The sequence below is a fragment of the Loxodonta africana genome, chromosome 11 (assembly GCF_030014295.1).
Source record: "Loxodonta africana isolate mLoxAfr1 chromosome 11, mLoxAfr1.hap2, whole genome shotgun sequence".
Taxonomy (NCBI): Eukaryota; Metazoa; Chordata; class Mammalia; order Proboscidea; family Elephantidae; genus Loxodonta; species Loxodonta africana.
The window spans coordinates 45,245,580-45,268,269 of NC_087352.1; the positions used below are offsets into that span (position 1 = coordinate 45,245,580).

General features: G+C 42.2%; 1 protein-coding gene across 7 annotated transcripts in view; it reads right to left on the reverse strand.

Moving 5' to 3' along the window:
- Positions 1 to 773: 773 nt before the first annotated feature.
- The window catches only part of TNFRSF11A (TNF receptor superfamily member 11a), a 62,029-nt gene continuing 40,112 nt past the window's right edge, over positions 774 to 22,690 (reverse strand). For 4 of the 7 annotated variants that reach the window (XM_064294432.1, XM_023544140.2, XM_064294428.1 and 1 more), the window contains 4 exons: positions 21,818 to 21,931; positions 17,757 to 17,809; positions 15,318 to 16,056; positions 774 to 1,898 (listed from right to left, as the gene is read on the reverse strand). In XM_064294432.1, coding sequence (XP_064150502.1) covers positions 1,573 to 1,898; positions 15,318 to 16,056; positions 17,757 to 17,809; positions 21,818 to 21,931 — 1,232 coding nt within the window. In that variant the 3' untranslated portion in view covers positions 774 to 1,572. The remainder of the gene's footprint in view (positions 1,899 to 15,317; positions 16,057 to 17,756; positions 17,810 to 21,817; positions 21,932 to 22,690) is intronic. The other 3 variants (XM_064294429.1, XM_064294431.1, XM_064294430.1) reach the window with 3 other exon arrangements.

Below are 22,690 nucleotides of genomic sequence, written 5' to 3' on the forward strand. Positions count from 1 at the left end.
TCTTAGCTCTGCTTAAGGATCCACACAAACTTAAAACATTCAGGGACAAAAATGGGGTTTCCCTTTTTCCTTCTTTTTAGAAAAATGAGAACACAGCAAAATTTTCCAAAAATAAACACCCCTCCTTCCAGGTTTTCACATTTTTAACCTTTTCTCAAAAGTGCCTAGTAAACACACACACTTTGGAAAGCCATTAGCAAAACATAGGCACCTAACTGTGAGAAGTGGTACAAAGAAAGCATTAAAGAAGACTGACACCTCTCAGAAGAACATTCATGAAAACCCTTTAACAGTCAAAAGAAAGGGAGTGGGGGGGTGGGGTAGCGCGGGGGAAGGATCAAGAAAAAGGTTCTGAGAGAAAGTGAGATACAAATATACAAAAACGATACAGATCCAAATAGAACAGGACAGTTATAAAAACAGATGTCATTCCTTCTGGAGCCAGTAAGGCTGGATGAACTCCGAAAACTATTGTCCTGAGATAAGCTTTAAACTTTAAACCTTAAATCAAAACTATCCCTTGAAGTCTTCTTTGAGCCAAAAAATATTTTATGGCTGCCTTGAGCAATGTGCTCTTTTAAAGAATTATCTATGTGTTCAAATTGAAAACAGGAACTCGAAAGGTTAGATGAGACCCTCAGGGGGCAGTGACTTTAAGTCAATGGTGGTGGAACAATTTGGAGAAAGAGGTGAGAATGTTTGCACAACTTGAAGAATGTAATCAATGTCACTGAGTTGTACACACAGAAATTACTGGTATATGGCTGTGTATATTTTCACCAACCCCCCCCCCAAAAAAAAAATGTCATAAAGAGACAAATTATTGATGAATGACATTGGGGGTCGAGAGAGAAAAATCGTAAGTAAAATGTGGACCACCAAAGAGAAATATGTACCTGTGTCATTAATGGATACCTGCTTATGGATATCAAACCCACGACTGTCCAGTCCAGTCCGACTCCTAGTGACCCTATAGGACAGAGCAGAACTGCCACATAGGGTTTCCAAGGCTGTAAATCTCTACAGAAGCAGACTGCTACATCTTTCTCCCAGTTATGAGTATTTAGTAACAATAAATTCACTTTTTTAAAAAAGGAATTGTTTCTATGAAGAGAAAAGTGAGTAAAGAATGTCATATAATTTTGCATAAAGGTACCGGGTAAACGGGATAAAGGCAGCATATCTGGAACCAGCCAAATGGAAACCGGTGCAAGGTTTCAAGAGGAAGGAAAAGGCACCGCTCTGGGAATTCTGACTCCACATCGCGATATCCATGAGTCAGGCGGCCCAATGCAGGTTCGAGCCCACCCACCCCACCTGTCCGTCTGTCCTGTAAGCCGGGTGGCACCTCGGCCTGCGTCACATGCTTATTTGCACTGGACACGGGGATGGCCGGCTGAGGGGCCCTGGAGTCATGAAGCTCCACTTTAGGCTCCGAGAGCCCGCAGGTGGGAAAGCTGGGCTCTGCGTGATGTGCTGCTCCCAGGCCTCAGGGCCGCCGCGGGCTGCGGGGTGTCACCAAGTCCTGGCACCAGTGCGGCCCATCCGCCCCGCCCGCAGCGGGCAGACGGCTCAGCGCCAGGCCCGCGGCGCTCGGCACGCCTGGGGGCCCTGCTCCTGCACCGGGGGCGGCACGGTCTGGTCGGGCCCGCCCTGCGCCAGCTCCTCGTCCTCGCTCTTATCAGCCAGGCGCGCGCCGCTGCCCGCAAAGGTGTCACAGCGGCGGGCGCTCTCCTCCTGCACCGGGCGGCCCGCCGGCTCCCCCGGCTCCCCGCCACCGCTGCCCGCCGCGCCCTCCTGCGACGTCTGGCTGACGTAGACCACGATGATGTCGCCCTTGAAATTCATGACCTGCCCGCTGGAAATGAACGTGGAGTTACTGTTTCCAGTCACATTTCCTACAGGGGAGGGGGAGAGAGAGAACATGGAGAGGGTGATTCAGCGCTTCCCGTGAGAACCAAGTCTTGTGAGAGGAACGTTTCCTGCCGAGAGAGGGGCGATGGTGTCCAGGCCTCTTACAGAGGGACAGAGAGAGAGCTCACTATGCTCTGGTCAAACGCACCAGGAAGGGAGGCCAAGGCTGCAAAGGGAGGCTTGTGGCCTGATGGTGCTGAGCGGCTGGCCTCAGTGGAGCCTCCTCTCTGACTAGTCTCTTTCACATCAGAGGCCTTTATCACCCTGGGTGCCTTCTCAAACCACCCCTCTTCCAGGAAGGTCCCTAATAGAGCTCAGTCCTGGGGGTTCATGAGGCCAAGGGGCTCAGTATTAAGCAGAGGCTAATAACTTTCCTAAAAAAAGTAGTCCCTGGGTAGTGCAAGTGGTTACGTACTAGCTACTAACTGGAAGGTTGTAGGTTCCAGTACACCCAGAGGCTACTGCAAACAAAGACCTAGCGACACACTTCTGAAACACAACAGCCACTGAAAAACCTTACGGAGTGCAGTTCTACTCTGAAAACACATGGGGTCACCATGAGCCAGAACCGACTCAAGGGGAACTGGTACAATACATTTCCTTACCAGATTTTTTTTTTTTTTTTTAACTCCTGGAAAAGATATTCAAAAGCTAAAATGAGGAAAGAAATATCCTATAAATCATTCCTTCCTTCTTATTCCTGAGGGGTGTTTTGTCCTAGGGATGCTATAATTTCGTTGTCGGTGACTGGATTTAGCCAGTCTTAATAGGTCTTTTAAAAAACAAAAAGATTGACAAATGTTAGGAAGCCTGCCACCTTTTAGTATTCTTCTTCTACCTTAAAGATAATGCTCCAGAAATTTCTCTGGCTAAAATAAGTGCCACAAACCAAGCAAATCCAGAATGTCCCGACACTTGGCATCACAAACAGAATCTTCTCATCTGACCAGATGATGTGACCATGTTTATTTCAAAATGGCTCCTCACTGTTCACCTTCTTCATCTTTTTTCTTCTCTATGGCAGCCCAGTTTAATAATCATTTATACAAATAAAATTAAGTTTCTGTCACCAGTCCACACAGAGATTTTCCCCAGATCTGGAAGACATGTTTTGGATGATCTTACTGAAATGCCAACAGGCATACAGGAAATTTCCTTTGGGGAACCTCCCCCAACCCCAGGTACCTCCAGAGAAGTAAAAACTGAGGCACAGTGAGAAACCTGTGTAAACACAGGGATTTTAAATGTGAGCAACAAATCAAAAGTCACAGGGGGAGATCTGTGACTCATATTCTTCCTTCCATAGGCAGGTGTATGGGGTATTCTCCACCAAGGGAGTAATAATCCCCTAAGCAACACGCAGGAGGCCAGCTAGTATTTTCATTTACCAACTAACGAAGCTGACCCCCACTCTCCATTCCCTCTAAAATATACTGGCAGGTGCCTATAACATATGGTGTACTTTTTAAGCTAGGAGTCTATTCTCTAGTATGTCTTAACTTTTCTGCTCCCACCAGTTACCATGCTAGTTCTCAAGTCTGTTTTTACCAGTTGAGCTCATTAAAACCCATTGCCATCGAGCCGATTCTGACTCATAGCGACACTACAGGACAGAACAGAACAGAACTGCCCCATAGGATTTCCAAGGAGCGGCTGTTGGAGTCGAACTGCCGACCTTTTGATTAGCAGCCAAACTCTTAACCACTGTGCCACCAGCGCTCTGTTGAACTCATCAGGAAATTTAATATATGTTATATAAAGCGGTAAAATGTAAGCACAGGGGGAAAAAAGGGGAAATGTTTCTATGAAAACTCAAGTGAATGTTTTGCAAGGGCCTAAATAAAAGTGGGTCACTAAAAACAAAACAAAAACCTGCTGAACTGATGTGGGCAAGGCAACTGGTAAAAAAAAAAAAGAAAGAGAAAGAAATATTAAGAGTCCAGAAGTATTCTGAACTCCGCATTGTTTTTGCAAATATTTATATTCTAATTCCATATTAAAGAAGAGAAACTGGAAATTAAGATAGTGTGGTTAACATAAAAAAGGCCCAGGAAACTACAATCACCTAATAAATATGACCCTATATTAAAAAATAATCAGTATACCATGGTCTTGGGGAACATCTAGCTCAATTGGCGTAACATAGTTTATAGAGAATATGTGCTACATTCTACTTTAGTGAGTAGCATCTGGGGTCTTAAAAGCCTATGAGCAGCCATTAAGATACTCCACTGGCCCTACCCTGTCTGGAGCAAGGGAAAATGAAGACATCCAAACACACAAGGGAAAGATTAGTCCAAAGGACTAATGGACCACAACTACCACAGCCTCCACCAGACTGAGTTCAGCACAACTAGATGATGTCTGGCTACCACATCGACTGCCCTGATGGGATCACAGAACAGGGTTCCGGACACAGCTGGAGAAAAATGTGGAACAAAATTACAACTAAAAAAAAAAGATCAGACTCACTGGTCTGACAGAGACTGGAGAAACCCTGAGAATATAGCCCCTGAACACCCTTTTAGCTCAGTAATGAAGTCACTCCTGAGGTTCACCCTTCAGCCAAAGATTAGACAGGCCCATAAAACACAATGAGACTAAAGGGGCACACCAGTCCTGGGGCAAGGACTAGAAGGCAGGAGGGGACAGGAAAGGTGGTAAGAGGGAACCCAAAGTCGAGAAGGGAGAGTGTTGACATGTTGTGAGGTTGGTAACCAATGCCACAAAACACTATGTGTACTAACTGTTTAATGAGAAACTAGTTCCGTAAACCTTCATCTGAAGTAAAATAAAAAAAATCAGTGTGCAAATGGAAGTCATATGTTTTCAATTTAAAAAATACTTAAGATATGAACTTTAAAAATAATCCTCTGTTTTAAATGACTTATTCAAGTCACTCCAGTGTAAGGCTTCTACTGTAGCAGTGGTAGCAGGAGTGAGCATAGTAGCCCAGAAGTCCTTCTCGATAAGGGGATATAATGGTTAAGTGCTACCGCTGCTAACCAAGAGTTCAGCAATTCAAATCCCCCAGGCGCTCCTTGGCAACTATATGGGGCCAGTTCTACTCTGTCCTATAGGGTCGCTATGAGTCGGAATCGACTCGACGGCAGTGGGGTGGTGGGTTAGTTAGTAGAAAAAGTCAAAGTGGGAAATAAAAAATAATATGTGTATAACATAAATGTTCTATTCTAATTTAAAATATACCAGGTTTATTTAATAAAATTAGTAACATTTAGTTGCCTGAAAGTACGATTTTTCTCAGTAGAGTTCCTCTACTTTTTTGTTGTTACAGCATCATTGATTGCTAGTTCTGGTTGTTCTTCAATATAATGTAAAACTACAGAGGACATCTCTAACCACTGATGGCCGATTTTTGGTTTTGAATTTATTCTCATCTCTACTTTGTCTTCTTCATATTTAATCTGTTTATATCATAGTTAAATATGATTTTTCATTATTTTTTTACTTTACTTTCCAATAAATCATCATGATGAATCTACTGGTGTTTATTTTTTTCCTTCTTGAAACTTTCATTTAGTCTGAGCTCAGGTTAAAAAACTCTTATTTTCACCATCATCTTGCACAGCAGGATTCTGTGTAAAATTCTCTACCTTAAGGTTTTATTCCATGCCATTGCCCCATAGCAAACAATATCTTTGATACTGATATCTTAAAAATTTTACAGAACCTATCTTTTTTTTTTTCCCCAAAATGGAACTCAAAACCCTTTGCCTAAGTGATATATTTAAATATTCCAGGACCCTCTGATCCATAGACTGGGTCAAGAATATTATTCTTGGGGGCTCAGTGGATAATAGGGAGGACAAAAACAAAGTGTTTAAATTCCTGACAATTGGGATGTAAAGAGAAGTTACCTAGAAAGAGTATGAGATTCTCAGACAAGTTATTCTTCAAGTGTTTCTTTATCGAAAATACAATTAAGGACAAGTACAACCTTTGATCAATTCTGAGCCTATTCCATCCATGCTGACTTTTGTGAGAGACAGTAAGCTGGTACAGAATAACTCTTTTTTTTTTTTTTAATTTTACTGATGTGCCAATAACAAAGTGTGGTAACTTATAGGTGGCAGGGCTGTCTTCGTGGGTGTGTGACCTGTGCAGTTGCCCAGGGCCTCATGCTCAGAAGGGTCTCAGGCTTGACTTAATGCTGTCTTCATCATGAAATCTTATTAATATCTGAACATGCAAATGCTCTCTATTTTCATTTTTCACTGGGCTCTGCAAATTATGTAGCCAGTTCTTAGTGGCGGGCAGCTACTAGAAGTATTTCCTTGGGATTTTTCTCCATCGATGTTCTGATTTAGTGTCACTGTTTTTGGAGGTAACATCTTACCATTTTAGACATGTTTCAATACTGCAGAGTGTTTGCCAATCAAATTTTCTCTCCTGATAAAAACTAAAGTTTCAGTAAACATTGACTTGCGGGAGATGTCCATCAGTGCTCTTGAAATACAGACCCTAATATATGTTTTCTGATGTTCAAGCCATCTGTCACTTGCTGTAAAATCTCCAGCCATAATTTTCTGATAGTGAACTGAGGCCTGTCCCTTTGAGAATGGGTCTATTGACTGTATCAACTATACCACTAATGCTCTGCCTACAATTTCCAGTTTTGGTTTCTTAAAAGTAGAATGAGAACTAAAAATCACTTGCCAAGTAGCCTAAACTCAGAATCCTTCTAGAGTTTTATTATTCTAATCTTCCATAGATGCCTCACTCACCTCAACTTTAATAGCAAATTTTTTAGCAATTCATTTTTTGAATGTTCTCAAAGCATTTAACAGTCTTCATAGAAACAATCCCTACTCTTAATCAAACTTTTTTTTTTTTTTAACGTAATAGTTTTAAATTACAGCAAGATCTGCTCACATTCATAGGATGGGAACACCAGTGGGAGCAGGGAGTCTGGGCCTTCCAGAGTGACCACTAGTAAGGAGTGGTCAGTGCACCGTGAGCATCAGGCAGCTTATTTTACAGCGGGAAACAGGGTGAGGGCTTATTGCAGGTCAAGTGGAGAGAGATTAAGAGAGCATCTGCTCTAGTAATAACAGTAAAGCAAACAACCCCCAGATGCAGAAACTATTGTGAGCTCTCTACAGGCCAGGCTGGCTGCTTTGCAAACACCAGTTTGCAGCTGCTTTGCACGTGAGCATTCAAGGTGGTTTTTTTTTTTTTTTTTTACCTCCTCTTCTACTGACTGGTACAGTTTAGAGGATGAAAACTGTCTAACAACCTTCTTTTCCTACAGTGTGGCATAATCCCGACTCACCTCAGAGTAATCTAATAACATCAATGTCACCCTGGTGTTTCAGTCTCTGAAGAGCACAGGTACATATGTGGTGACTAAAGAGACTGTTTTTAGTGGCCACCTGAGGACAGGAGGGTAAGAATGGGACAGTGGTGAGAGCAGGGGCCAAAACTCTCTGGTCTTGTCCTGGTTGGTTCCTCACTAGCTGAGAAACTTTGGGGCAAATCACCTAACAACTCTCCAGATCTGTTTGCTTGTTAATGAAATGGGCATCAATTATCAAGCCCTGCAAGCCTGGCAGGGTGCCTACTGCTTACATGGAGCAGGTACACAGCAAACACTTGCTGAATGATGGCAAAAGGTTCAAATGAGATGATGAATTTCAAAATGCTTGGTAAATAGCACAGAATTAGTCATGGACGCAATGAGAGCGTTACTACTACTAGAATGTAATATCTGTGCTCATAAAACTCGCTAGGAAACCGAGATCCGTGAAATGAACTTAGTAGTAATGTTATCTTTCCATCCTTGTCTTGTTGGAGGACCTGAACATGTCTGGAAGACTGAAAGGGCACTTTCCTTGAAACTAACCAACTTTTGTCTTCTTTACTGAAATCATCAATCATTATGACGGTCTTTGGTTAGAACACTCATTTATATAATTCTACACTAAACCCCACAGTCGCATTTCTCATTATGTAAATCAGCTCTGAGTTGACTGCAGCACTGGACTAGATCAAGGTTTAGAATGAGTTGGCAATTTCCTTATTCTGTAGTATACTTCAGTTCTGAACCGTCCTTGCTAAAAGTAATAATTCCTTAAAATTTGCTTTCTACATTTACAAAGGAAGGGTTTTGCAAGGTCATATGAACTGACCTGAGCAGGGCAAGCAACTGGAACGGAGATAAAAACAGGTTGCCATGCCGGAAAGCTGTATCAGCAGGTGGGTGCTGTGGGCCTCCTTTTCGCCATGACAGCCCTGGTTTCTGCAGCTGGTACATGCCCCCGAAAGGGTAACTCTCTCCAACGAATGCCAATAACTCCTAGGATACTCTGCTGCTAGAGGGACCGCTCCTTTGTTGGCACTGGGTAAGGTAAGAATGTAAAAACGGAGAAAGGGTGTGGAGTAGGCTTAATCAAGGCAGCTTAAATGGCCTGAGGTTTTTATAGGTACCATTAGCCTGCAAAGTCTCTAGGAATATAAGCAAAGCAAGGGTCTCTGCCAGTCCTCTCTTCCTTGCTCTCCTCAGCTGCCTTTCAGACAGCATTTCTGTTACAGATTGAATTGTGTCCCTCTAAAACACGTGCTGTAAAAAAAAAAACCTTTATACCTGTGATTATATTCCCATTTGGGAATAGGTTTTGTTATGTTAATGAGGCAGGATTAGTGTAAAACGTGTCTTAAATCAATCTCTTTTGAGATATAATAGAGCAGATCAAGCAAGCAAGAAAAGCAGCACAGATGGGGGGAAGATAAATGCCACACCACATGAGATCTCCAAGAGACCAAAAAACAGAAGCTGAAAAGACACAAGGATCTTCCCCCCAGAGCCAAAAGGGAAATAGAAAACCTTCCCTTAGAGCTGGTGCCCTGAATTTGAACTTCTAGCCTCCTAAACTGTGAGAAAATAAATTTCTGTTTGTTAAAGCCACCCACTTGTGGTATTTCTGTTACAATAGCACTGGATAACTAAGACAGTTCCCCTTCATGGCTGTTGCCGGCACTTAACTTTATTTCTCCTGCAAAAAAAAGATAGGGGTGGAAGCATGTAGAAGGATGGGCTTTCCCCACAAGAGAATCAGTGATCATGAAAATAGGAACTTCCAGAGACAACTAAGAGAAGAGAGGGGTCTCATTACAGGCCAAGGTACCATCACTTACTGCACAGGCCCGAGTGTTCCCATGCAACCTAGTTCTCATAGAACCTTCTGGGGCTGAGGTAATGCTGCCCTGGCCTGGTCAATACCCCAAGCTTAGCCACAGCAGCCACAGCCAGAAACAGGTTGGTGTTTCCCCTTATTCTGTGGAACGCTGATGACTCTGCAAGGCACAGTAATTCAATGAAATCAGTAACACTGGCACCGATTTGAGGGACAACATTGTGGTGGTTAAAGGCACAGGCTTCACTAGCAGACATTTGAATCATAGCTTCATCACCTACTGGTATGTGATCCTGAGCAAGGGACTTGACCTATATTTCTGTGCCAATTTAAGAAGGTAATCCACACAAAGCACTTAGCCAGCACCTGGAAACTAACATTTATGGTATCACTGACAAGATGGTAACCTTCAGTATGTCAACACAATCTTAGAGGTATGTGAACACAATGCGACAGGAGTGCATTTGGAGGCTACCTGCAGTGCTATGGATCGCTTTTGTGTGGCCTTTCTAGCCATAGTCTTGTAACTTCCACTCAAGTGACTGGCTGGGACTGTGTCAAAAAAAACCAAAAAGGTTTTTTTTTTTTTCGACAAGAACTGGTAATTGTGGCCCACCAAAGGAATCAATCGGTTTTGCCATCGTGCTGGGCTTGAATGAGCCATCACAGAGGTGGGAAAGAGAAGAGTCCACCACCACCAAGGAAGGAGAGACTGGCAGGAGGCAGCACAGTGGGTTTCCCAGCCCATGGTGCGAGAAAGCTGAGTGCCTTTGGGCAGAAACTGAGGGCCAGGGAGAGGTGTGACTGTGAGCGCGGCTGGGAGGAGGCTGTCCTGATGGAAGAACTGTATCCTTGAGTGTTCTTGAGCCTGAATTGTAACCTATTACTTCCCTAATAAACCCTATAATCATGAGTATGTTTGTAAGTTCTGTGTGGCCACTGCAATGAATTATCGAACCCAGCAGAGAGGGAGAGAGTGCTCTGGGAGAGATGGTTGGTGTCAGAGTTGGTAAAGATGGTGGAGACAGGAAGACTGTCAGACCTTTGCCTCAAAGGAATTAGTCTTGGGCTGTTGATCTTGATGCTCCTTCTCCTTTGTGAAGTTAGAGGAGGTGAGACACTACCCCCATGCCATTTTTATACTACCCAACAGTAAAATTTGAAAGCCAGAATGACATGAGGATTTTCATTAGGAATTTTGAAGAGTTTCTAACATTTAAAATGGGTTAGTAGACTTAATATTAATATTCAATGTGACTTAATTAGAACAATTTTTAAATAATTTAAAAGAGTTAAAAATAGCATTTAAATCAACAGAAACAAGGGAACAAATGGAGTGTCCCATCCTGATCAGGAAGATGTTTATACTTTGCTAAGTCCATGCACTACATAGGAGGTTCCATGGAGTCTGTATTTCTAAGGCAGAGAGAACAAGCTTAATTCTGAGAACTCAATCCTTTACAGAATTTACATTTTAAAGCAAGGCAATACATGCTTTTCTTCTCAAAAGCTTATTATGTTGTTTAAAATGCATAATTTATATGAATATTAAATCACAAGAACGAATGCAAATAATATCACCAAATTGTCATGCAGATTTTCTTCCAAGAAACAGAACTAAAAATACACACAAGTACACTCAAATCATCCAGGCTACACTGGGTTCTTTTGAGTTTCTTTCTTTTTTTTTTTTTTTTTAACTTATTTTATATTTAACCCATATGCTTCTCATGTGATTTTCCTTTCTATGGAAATGCAAGCCCTGATTTAGGCATTTGGAGGAAACTGGGTATATGATGATACGGGAAGGGACAGGAAGCAGTATTAGTTCTATTATGAATCATACTCGAAAATTACTTGGAAAGGTTTACAAATGAAACCCTTCCAAAATGAGCCTAATTAGTACAGAAAGAAGGATGGCAGGACTAAATTAAACAAGGTGTAGAATAAACAGTTTTTTCATATATTTTGATATAATACATTAGGGTTTAGCACCAGTGAACGCTGAATATTACTACCAAAGAACCAAATTATAAAACATCACTTTTAACTTAAAGATTCAGGGTCAAAGAACTAGTATCTGTTCTTTTGGTACTTAGCTAAAAGTGAAATACAAGTTAGTGGATGGCATTCTAACAGGGAGTGTAGAAAGTCAGAAATAGAGGACTGTCCAGTGGGGTAGGGGGGGAAATTTGGGTAGAAAAAACTTTTCCATCCTTTCAGGAAAGGATGGAAATAGATGGTCAAGAACAATCATTTCAAGAAAGAGTGGAACCCAGAGATGGGGGATAGAGGGAGGGGGAGAAAGGGGAGTTAGGCAGGAGCCCTTCATCTTCCCGTACCCTTGGCTCCAAGGTATCTGCCCTGTGCCACTTGGATAGACCAGCTCACCTCTGCTTCTGTCTTTTCGGCCTCCTCTGCCCAGGACAGCTAGTGCCAGTCTTTCCACCCCTTTCTTCTCCCCCAGCTCCCTAGAGCACACTGAAGAAGCAGAAGGCTGAGAGAGAGCTGGGGTACAAACAAGGAACTATGGTCTCTTGTTCATCTACTTACTCATGACTGGAAAGATGAATGAATGAATCTATAGACACACTATGATTAAGCCACCTTGGGAGATACTAGGAAGATCAGGTATGGCAAGCTCAGGAAGATTTCTACTGAATGGCCGCCTAGAGCTATGTTGTTGATAAAGGGTGTGAGTGTGTACAGGCTTGGAGAGAAAGACTCTAAGACTAATTATGAATGGCTTCCGTGGGCACAGAAGAGCTAAGTGGCAGTACACAGAGCATCTCAGCCTTCCTAGCTTAGGGGCAGCATTTGAGCTGGGACTTGAAGGTAGGAAGAACCAGATGATGTGGAAAAGGGGACCCTGGGGAGAAAGGGTACCTCACACCCTTAAGCACATTAACAGCAGAGGCAGTGAAGTGAAAGGTATTCACGGTTAAGGGGCTGGCTTTGGCCAAAACTTAAGTGGGCGTATGGTGAAGGGGAATAACAGGCCACAGGATAGAGAAGGGCAGCCTGTGCACGACCTTGATCTCTCAAATTATTACTTTTGTGTTGTGCATTCTTTGGCATCAAACCCTACTTGCTTTCCAAGCTCTTCCAAGTCTTCATAGCTCAGTGGACCCTCAATAAATGTTTGACAGAAAACAAATATGTAGCTGGTGTTCATCAAGAATTGTTGTGGGTCCATAAATAAACAACTCTCCCCAGCTCAGAAGTGGCTGAACCAAATGCGTGATTTTGGGAGCCAAAAAAAAAGTCACTGGCCAACTATAGACTCAGTAATTATAAGCAGTTATTATTTCTTTCATATGAAATAATTCTCAAGACAGCACAGTGGGAGTTCTCCAAACTCCAGGTGAGAGGGCTTGTAACCAAGGTAACCATCAGGATGAGACATCATATAAGATGTAAATTAAGGCACAGTTTTGAAGACATAGCCAAAAGTATACTTTACCCCTTCATTTATTTTTGCTAATAATTCTCACTGTTCTTTAAGAGTTATAACATTGTTAACATAGCCCTGACAACATAGCACATTATTTTTAAAAGAATAGCCTATACTTGTAGAACTATTTGAAGAACTATCATTCCCTTCAAAAGGATGCTGGCCCCAAAGGAGACAGTCTTCCCTACTGAAGATGTCCCCAGTCACTGCCACTTGATTTGGTTTTAAGTTAATAAAACAAAACAACAATAAAACACCCACAAATAAAACCCTAAAACCCAATAAAAAAAGGCCACCTCCCTCAAGTCGAGAATATAGCAGCTTTTAGGAGATCAAATAGGACCAGGCTCTTCTCCCGCCTCTCACCCGAGCTCCATCCTCTTTCACACATTATACAGAACATAAAGTATGACAATTAAAAAAAAAAAAAAAAAGGCAATAACGAGAAAGTGCTATTTTGACCAGAAACCATAAGGCCTGTTCATGGTGAGAACAGCACAGCCTCAAAAATCAATCTGGCTGCCGCTTCTCCTCAGGCGAAAGTTAATTTGGCCCACTTGCTGGCGTCCTCAGACAGACTCTCTACGGATGTTTTGCATTGCTAAGCACCGGAAGAGACAGAAAAAGCAGTGTAAACCTTCTGCAAATTAACACCACTTAGTTGATGACACACTTTTTTTTTTTTCTTTTCTTTTTCTCTCCTCTATGCCTAGATGTTCAGTGCTGGAGAAATAAAAGATAATGAAAACCAGGCAGGCCCATCGTTAACTCTTTACAGGACAGTGTAGATTTGACTTTTCGTTTCAGGACATTAAGGAAAAAAAATCTCTTTAACCTTGGGCAGGACGTCCAAGAACTGCTGATGATTTTCACACAGTGGTGAATGTCAGCTTCCTGGTCTTAACAATTGAAACACCAGTCCTGCCCTGGCTGTACTGCTAAAACCTGTCCGGCCGCTGCCACGGACTCATCATAGGCCTCCTGGCACCTCACAGCCCAAACCGCTAGTGTTCTGAGTGTCTCCACTCCCCAGAAGAAGAAAATTAAACATTAGACAAGAAATAGAACAATGAGAACAAACAATAGAACCAGATCTTCAGTCACGGAAACTCGCTAAAATTTTAAAAATTTGGAAGTCTTCTGAAAGAAAAACATACCAGTTCTTTGAAAAATATCCCAAGAAAAGAACCTCCTCCTTCCAGTTTGAGAATTGATATTATAGCATTTATACATCAGTGAATTTGCGTAGTTGCAGTAAAGCCACGAAGTTTGGGGAAGAGATGAAACTACCGTTGTTCTATCAAATAGCCCTCATCACCATCAGGCAAAATAGTCCCTGTGTTTAGGATGCGGATCTTGCTACCTCAGGGTTATAAAATTCAGTAAAATCCTGTGAGAGCTGGAACTCAACAGAACTGCCTTATTTTTCCAGGTCTTGCAAGTTTTCCACCTTTCACAGGGTACAGTCTTACCACTTTTCTATCGCTCTCTATTAGTGGTAAATATTTGAGTTTTCCTTTTCTGACAGGTTTCTACCTTACACGGGTTCCAGCTTTCACAGGTTTTACTCTAAGTCAAAGGCACAACTTGCAGTCTAAATAAAGAGGCAGGTAAGAAAGCATATCCTGGGGGAAGGAGTAGTCCATGAATGGGTTGTTTTATTTATTTATTTTTTTTGAGGGTGGGAGGATCTCATGAAGCCCCTTAAGTAGTAGGAAAAAAATCTGAGTATATATTCATATATTCATTTTTCTGAAAGGAATGTCTATAGCTTTCATAAGATTCTCAAAGATATGCCTGCCCCCTCCATGTTGTGAATAATCCCGAGCCAGAGGAAGCCCTCACTATCAGTGGCAAAGATCCTTGTAACTACATAATAAAACAGATGGCGTTTTACTCCTGCAGGAAAAAAAAGAGATATAATACTATAATTGGTGGGTTGTTCATGCTCAAGCACTGTGCAGCGATAAATCTCTATAATGATTTTAAATTGTAAAATTATCTTCCCGGTTCCATAAAGATATCAAACACAGTGGGTATAAAAGGGCTTCTCATATAAAGCATTAAAGGACTGATTCACCGTTATCATTCATCTGGTACGGAACCAACATGCTACTCAAAATAAGTATCATTTAAGAATTAACTAAACAATTTTGTAGTCATCCTGAATTTTATAAGCGCTTCCTTGCGGGGATCAAGGGGGCCCAGGATGCTTTAAAAACAAAACTCAAACCAAAAACCACGAACCTGAGGAAATGCCTTGGCCAATCCTGAGGTCAGTGTTGACTTTGTCTGTAGAGGTCCGTGCTGGTATTTGGCAGGGATGCATGACCCAATAAGTAAGGTACACCGGAGCTTCCTTGTGCTTACTTACAAATCTGCAGTGCACAATTTCACCTGTTTTTCACCACGCCAAAGATCAAAGATGTGGTGAAACCCATGTGAAATTGTGCATTGCAGATTAGTAAGTAAGCACAAGTAAGCCTGTGTGCACCCTGATTACTGATTAATCCGGCCTGGATTTGAGGTATAATCCTATCAGGAGGAGTGTGACCACAACTGAGCATGGGACACATATAAACACAAAAACAGTTCTAGTGGTAGAAGATGAAGTCACCGGCAGTGGGCGCAATACACAAATTCGACACGTGTACTGAATCAAAACCCAACAAGAGAATACAGACGCGCTGAATTTTTCTCAGTTGAGTTTCCCTTGTCCCTAAATGGCCTGTGATATCTGCCCCCAAACGCTATTCCAAAAACCTGAGAAGTGAGAAATCAAGAAAGTCACTTACCAGTTGCAGGAGGGTGGTCGCAGGAGGGGCTTCCAGAGCCAAGGCCTCCCCTAGTGGGCTTTTGAGGGTTCACATCAGCCTCATCCAAAGGCTGGCCTCCCCGCTCTACCTTGTTGGCTACTTCTTCTGGGGGAAGGCCCATGTCATAGGCACACTGAGGCAAGGGTCTACTTTTTGGGGAACCCACAACGGTTTCCCGGTCCTCCCCGGGAGGGTCACGGCAGACTGCATAGCCATCTGCCGAGTGGGAGCTGGCTGGCCAGTGAGGGCAAGGGCCACCCTCCACCTCTCTTTGCAAGTATTTCTCAGAGGACATGGGAATCCAATCAGTCCTGCACAGGGGCTCGGCCAAGTTGCAGCTTTCGGAGTCTACCATGCTCTCCGTCCCAGTGAAGCATTGGCTTAAACTGTCATTCTCCCCTACCTCCAGAGGCTCAGGGAAAGGGGGTGTGGGTTTGCTTCCAGGCTGAGTCAGGACCAGTAAACAGTCTGGGGTCTGGGAGGGCCTATCCACATATTCGTCTTCCATGGGCATCTGCCTGAAGGAGTCCCCCTCCATCTCGCTGACCAAGGAGAGCATCTTGGCATCTTCTCCCGCACACGCACCTCCTTCTGGATAGCACATGTCTTCAGAAGGCACCTTCTCTTCCAGAGTCAGCAGTAAGACACCTTCGCAAGCCTGGCGCTGACTAGAGGCTGGCATATGAGTGCTGATAAAACTGTCACCCGAGGACTCCTGCTGATTTAAATTCAGAATGCAGAGCTATTAGTACCCAGAGCCATGAGAGCGTGGTTCTGCACAACACTGCTGAAAATGGTGTTGATACTAATTATTTTCACCATAGCAAGTACAGATGGAATGTTCACCGTGGCACACTTTGTGTTATTTAAAATTACAGAATAAGAAGTAAAAGAAAATAAACTCAGTAAGGATGGGGGAGAGCCCTAAGGTGGAATACGGCCAGAAACAAATGAATCTAATGATATTTCAAATGAATGGCATCATCCCACTGATGTAAGTGGAGGAGTGAAACCAAATAACTTTTTAACCGGGTATTTTTAGTGTATGTCCTCAATCTAAATACCAAAAGAAATATAAACAAATACCGAGCTCTAGTTAGTGGTTTTTCTGCTGTGGTATGGTTTAGTAATTCTAAAACTAGTTTCTGTATATTCTAGAATTGAGCAAATACATTAGGAATGGGAGCTAGGTTTCACACTGGTAGAGAAGTAAAGATTCAAATATGGAAAAAGGGAAGACTGAGCTGAATCCTGTGGTGTTGGGACTGGAGTTGAAGAAAGCGGCATGTGCTCGTGGTTTAAAATCTATACATTTTTATGTCTAAGAAAATAGTTCTAAAAGGCACCTTGAGATAATTAAAGATATTTTAATTTCAAATGTGGATTGGATAATAATACAGTACCACTGTTAAATTTTTTTATTTTGATAAATGTACTATAGTTACAAGGAGCCCTGGTGGCACAATGGTTAAATGCTTGGCTGTTAACCGAAAGGTGGGCATTTCAAATCCACCAGTAGCTTTGTGGAAGAAATGACTTGGCGATCTGCTCCTGTAAAGATTATAGCCTAGGAAACCCTATGGGGCAGTTCTACTCTGTCCTATAGGGTCACTATGAGTCGGAATCAACTTGACAGTACACAAAAACTATGGTTATATAAAAGAATGTCCTTGTTCTTAGGAAATACAAAGTGATGTATTAAGAGTAAAAAAAAAAAAAAAAAAAAAACTGTTGCTGTCGAGTCCATTCTGATTCATAGCGACCGTATAGGACAGAGCAGAACTGCCCCATAGAGTTTCCCAGGAGTACCTGGTAGATCTGAACTGCCGATCTTTTGGTTAGCAGCCATAGCTCTTAACCATTACGCCACCAGTGTTTCAATTTAAGAGAACAGGAGTATGATGTCTGCCATTCACCATGACATGGTTCAGGAAGAAAAAATATATAAACATATACATTCGTATGTATACAGAGAGAGAGAGCAAATAATAAAGTAATGTGATAACGTAAATAATTGGAGAATATAAGTAAAGGGTATATTGGAGTTCTTTGTACTATTCTTGTGACGGTCTATAATTTTGAAATTATATTAAAATAGTTACTAAAATACCTACAGAGTAAAGAAAAGCTGCAACTCTGTCCTTCCAGGAATCTGTACTAGACAATCAAGATTGGTGCTTAAAAAATAATACCTGTACACAGAGATGCAGAAGTGGAATAAAACACAGACAAAGGGAGGAAAAAAAAAAAACGCATTTGAGTCTTGACTTGGGCTTTGGGTTATTCTGTCTCAGTACCGGAATCTGAGGTTGGATCACCTTACAAAGGTATCCCTGAAACAATGGGACTCAATACTTGACTGGTAATAGTTATATCGGCCTGATTGTTAAAGTAGGAATTTGAGACTTTTAACTATACCTTATTTCCACTTAGGCGGCTGCATGCCTCATTGATCCAGTGCCACAAATTAGCTAGAGAAAAAAAAAACAAAAATAAGGGCTTCATATGCTGATTCCAATGAAGTATGGATATTCCACATTATTTCCTATATGAAATCCAGTATTACTGACCACGATGGCAGTCCACATTATCTTTAAACATAATATTCTGACAAGTCTTTCAGTGATAACTCCTGCAGGTGAAAACATCTGAAAATAGGTCAACTGATTTAAAGACTAGGAAAGCATCTTACTCCTCCTATCAAAAACATAACCTGCTGTTCTATGTAAAGCAAAACATTTGACGGTCCATCAAGTATCTGGACAAACTTGCTGGCTGTCAGAGCTGCTGTTATGACTGTAGACATGCTCATTCCCTTGGCAGTTTTTCTTTGATTACTAGGGACCAGGCTAGACATTGAGAGGGAACAAACAGACATGTCTAGGAGACTGACTTTCCAGTAAAGTGGCTCAAATACATCTACAACAATAGCAAAATGCAAGTGGGAGGGCTAAGTGTCAGGATCTGTTGAGTTCCAAACCAAAAACCAACCCCTTTGCCCTCAAGTCAGTTCTGACTTACAGCGACTCTATACGACACAGCAGAACTGCCTCACAGGGTTTCCAAGGAGCGGCTGGTGGATTTGAACTGCCAACCTTTTGGTTAGCAACCCTAGCTCTTAACCATTGCATCACCAGAGCTCTGCTGGGTTCTAGCAGGCCCCAAATCCTTTTCCACCATACCCTGTTGCTTCTCAGACAAAAGAGTATGTGTATCTTCCATTAACTTTTAAAATACAAACAAACAAACAAAATAGAGAAACAATGATACCTAAAAAGTTAAATCTATGAATTAAAAAAAAATTATGAATTTATATTATAAAATTTTAGCCAACCTCCAATGAATATTTAAGGTTGTATTCAGTATAATGGCTAATTTGTAAGGTAGCTGGGAGGTCATCGACTCTCCACTGGAAGACAATCGCAGTTCGTAACACTAGCTAAACATGCCAGGCGCTGTGCTAAGCAGTCTATACACATAATCTCACTTATGGCATAGATTCTATTACGTGACTCTGCAGTTTATTTAACCTCTCCGAGCCTCAGTTTCCTCATCATAAAATGGAAAAAAAAATAATATGCCTACCTTGTAGTGCTGTTGTGAAGATCTGGTTAAAAAAAAAAAAACCAAACCCACTGCCGTCGAGTTGATTCTGACTCATAGCAACCCTATAGGACAGAGTAGAACTTCCCCGTAGAGTTTCCAAGGAGCGCCTGGTGTATTCGAACTGCTGACCTCTTGGTTCGCAGCTGTAGCACTTAACCACTACGCCACCAGGGTTTCCGAAGATCTGGTTAGTACATGTAAAATGCATATAGCAGTGCTAGCACATGATAAACATTCAATATATGTCAATTATTACTCACTGTTGCTATTTTTCCATAATTTTGAAATTATATCAAAACAAAGTTGCCAAAAAAAAAAAAGAATTTGCAGCTCTTTCCTTGTAGGAATCAATACTAGACAATCATCAATGGTATTCAAAAATAATATTTGTACATCGAGGTGACAGCTATTCGTGACTGTTATTACCACCATAGGAGCCCTGGTAGTGCAGTGGTTAAAGCGCCTGGCTGCTAATGGAAAGCTTGGTGGTTTGAACCCATCAGCAGCTCCATGGGAGAAAGATGTGGCAATCTGCTTCCATAAAGATTACAGCCTTGGGAACTCTATGGGGCAGTTCTATCCTGTCCTACATGGTCGCTATGAGTCGAAATTGACTCAATAGCACACAACAACATTACTACCGTGATACTCCCTTCCCTGGACAACTGCAAAAGCCCTGGGGTGCCTGCATCCACTCTTACAGCATCCCTGCATTTGTTTTCTACACTAAAACCAGGAGGCTGTTAAGGATAGGGAGCAAACACCTCAATGAGGCCTGCAGGGCTCTGCATCACCTGGCCCTGCCCACCTCTCCAGTTCCATCTCACATTCCATCCTCTGGTTCCCTGACTTTCTGCTACAGCTGCACTGCCTTCTCTCACTCCCCGCAACTCACCATGCTCCCTCCATCACATTATTCTCTCTCCACCTGGTATGCTTTTGACTCTCCTTGATCCCCCTTGGGCTACTTAATTCCAACTTGTCCTTTTGCTCTCAGCTCAAGTGTCTCCTCGTCTGGGAGGCCCTCGGTAACTAAGGGCCAGGCAAACTCTTCCATCGTCAGCTCACGTGGAGCGCTGCAGCTTCCCTTGTCAGCATCACCCTCACTCTGTGGGCCTAACCCTGCCTTGCCTACTGACAGGTTTCTGTGTGTGTTTGTTCAATATTGAGACCCCAGTGCCTACTCCGGTCCCTGGTGCCTAATGAACATATGCTGAATGAATGAATAGAAAGCCAGCAGTCGTAATTCCCAATTCAGTTTAAAAATTATTTCAGGGCAAGAGTTTTGGGGGTTCTTCCAGCCTCATATGCTCCAGAAAGTCTGGATTCCATGAGAATTTGAAATTCCCAATTCAGCAATTGTTAAAGAAGAAAACGTTGGTAAGAAGTCAGTTTATCTCACACAGAGATGACCCTGCAGGCGATCCTCACCATCTGAACACACATGACTCAGATTCCCAGTTAGGAGCTTGTGAAGGGAAGCAAAGTGGCACTAAATAAAAATATTCAATCACAAGCAGACTCTTAAAAAAAATTGGTGCCTACTCAAATCCTGCTGTCTGCTTAGCACCGGCCTCTTCAACCCCCATCTTCACTCTCTGATCGCTTTGAATACCCAGCATTACATCAGGTGCCATAATGTTAATGGAAGTGGGGGTTGTGCACAGTGTCATGGCATCCGCGCATGTGATGTGGGAGGACTGGTCACATCACAGCCAAGCAGAGGTGACAAGGTACACAGCTGCAGAACTGTGCATGGGAAAGGACAGCAGAACAAGGGGAATGATGGCAGAACACAGGAGAGGATGGCAGAACAAGGGGTACTTCAGAAGCGAGTGACTTGACTATCAGAGGATTGTGACCATCTTTAGGAATGTGCTGGTGAAGCCTTGACTCCTTCCACAAAATTACACTTTTTTAGTTTTGCATATAAAAGCCAAACATGAAGTGATGTCTTAAGACACTACCAAAAAATTTTTGTATGGAAAGTGTTACAGGCTGAATTGTGTCCCTTGAAATATGTGTTGTAAACACTAACCCCTATAGCTGTGTTAATAATTCCATCTGGGAATGGGTTTTCTTTGTTAAGCTAATGAGGCACTATCAGTGCAGAATGTGTTTTAACTCAATCTCTTCTGAGATATGAAAGAGCAGGTTAAGGAAGCAGGGATGGGAGAAGACAGACACCATGCCCTGTGAAGACTGCCAAGGAGCAGAAGCTCAAAGAGATAAGGCCCTTCCACAGAGCCAACACAGACAGCTTTCCCTGGAGCTGGTGCCCTAAATTTGGACTTCTAGCCTCCTAAACTACGAGAAAATAAATTTCTGTTTGTTAAAGCCACCCACTTGTGGTATTTCTGTTATAGCAGCACTGGATAATGAAAGCACCAAGAAACACCACCTGACTGTTCATTCTAAGAATGAGCACCTAAATTTTACTGAAGATAATAAACTTTTTATATTTTTAGATACTTCAACATAACACCCCAAATCAAAACTATTACCCCACCATTTACTGGAAAATTTTGTCCCTTTTTTAAGTGGGACTCATAAAATGGATGGATTCTAGGATAAATGTAACCCCTGTGTACCTGATGCTGCATAGTCTACCCAACATAAACATGTAGCTTATGAGTCATTGATTTTCTGGATGTGGGAATATTTTGGTTTGCTTATACACAATGCTTTTTTGGCGGAGTAAGAATGAGATATAAGGGATGTTTTGGCTTATTTTACGTGCAGCTGCTTCAAGGCATTTATTTTAAGCAGATTACCAGAGGCAGTCCGTGGAGAGTCCACACATCTTCCAACATAAATACCTAGAAATGTATTTATTTAAAAATTTATTCTCAAAACCACCACAGACACGATACCTGTTAGTGTTTTCCCTTTTTTCCTATAGTAAATGCCAAAGATGACAGCAGCAACTAATGCCACAGATATGCAGAGGAGCAGAATAATTAGACTGGGCAAGTAAATCTGGGGTTCTGTATTGGAAGAAAATGAGAAAAACTGTATTAGAGATTAAATAATTTTACTCTCTAAGCTTCAAAACAAAACCCTCCATATCAAAGCCCAGAATCAGTGATGTTGGTCTGGAATAGCAAAAGTATGCAGCTCTCCAGCCACGACTCTACATTCGTCAGACAGCACTCACTTTCCGAAGGGTGGAACTGTAGTCTAGTCCCATCCTGCTGAGGCCTGCACAGAACCCTCATTTGTTGTTGTTTTTGTTCCTGCTGTCCAGATGGCCCCTGGCACATAGCAATCCCATGGACAATGGGACCACATCATTTTCTTTGGCTGATTTTTGCAAGTATGTCACCAGGCCTTTCTTCCTAGTGCATCTTAGTCTGGAAGCTCCGCTGAAAGCTATTCAGCATCACAGCTACACACAAGAAGCCTCATTGTTATGTTCTGCTTTTGAAGAACTCTAATCATGCTCACCACACCCTCCAGCTTCATCGTGGCTTACCTACAAAACCCCTCAACATCTCCAGATGGATGACCTCTGCAGGAAAAAGGAAGCCTCTTATCATAGCTCTTTCCAATAACATGGCACCAGGGTTTTGTTAGTCATGAGAACAGAAAGAGCCATATACATACTAGGAAGTATTTCTAGAATTTCACCTACAACACAATCTGGACTCATCTATTTTCTTCATCTTGATTATGACATTGTTAGAATCTTTATATATAATCTCTTGGTTTACCTGATCTGGTTTCCTGGTCTCCCACTTTTCCTC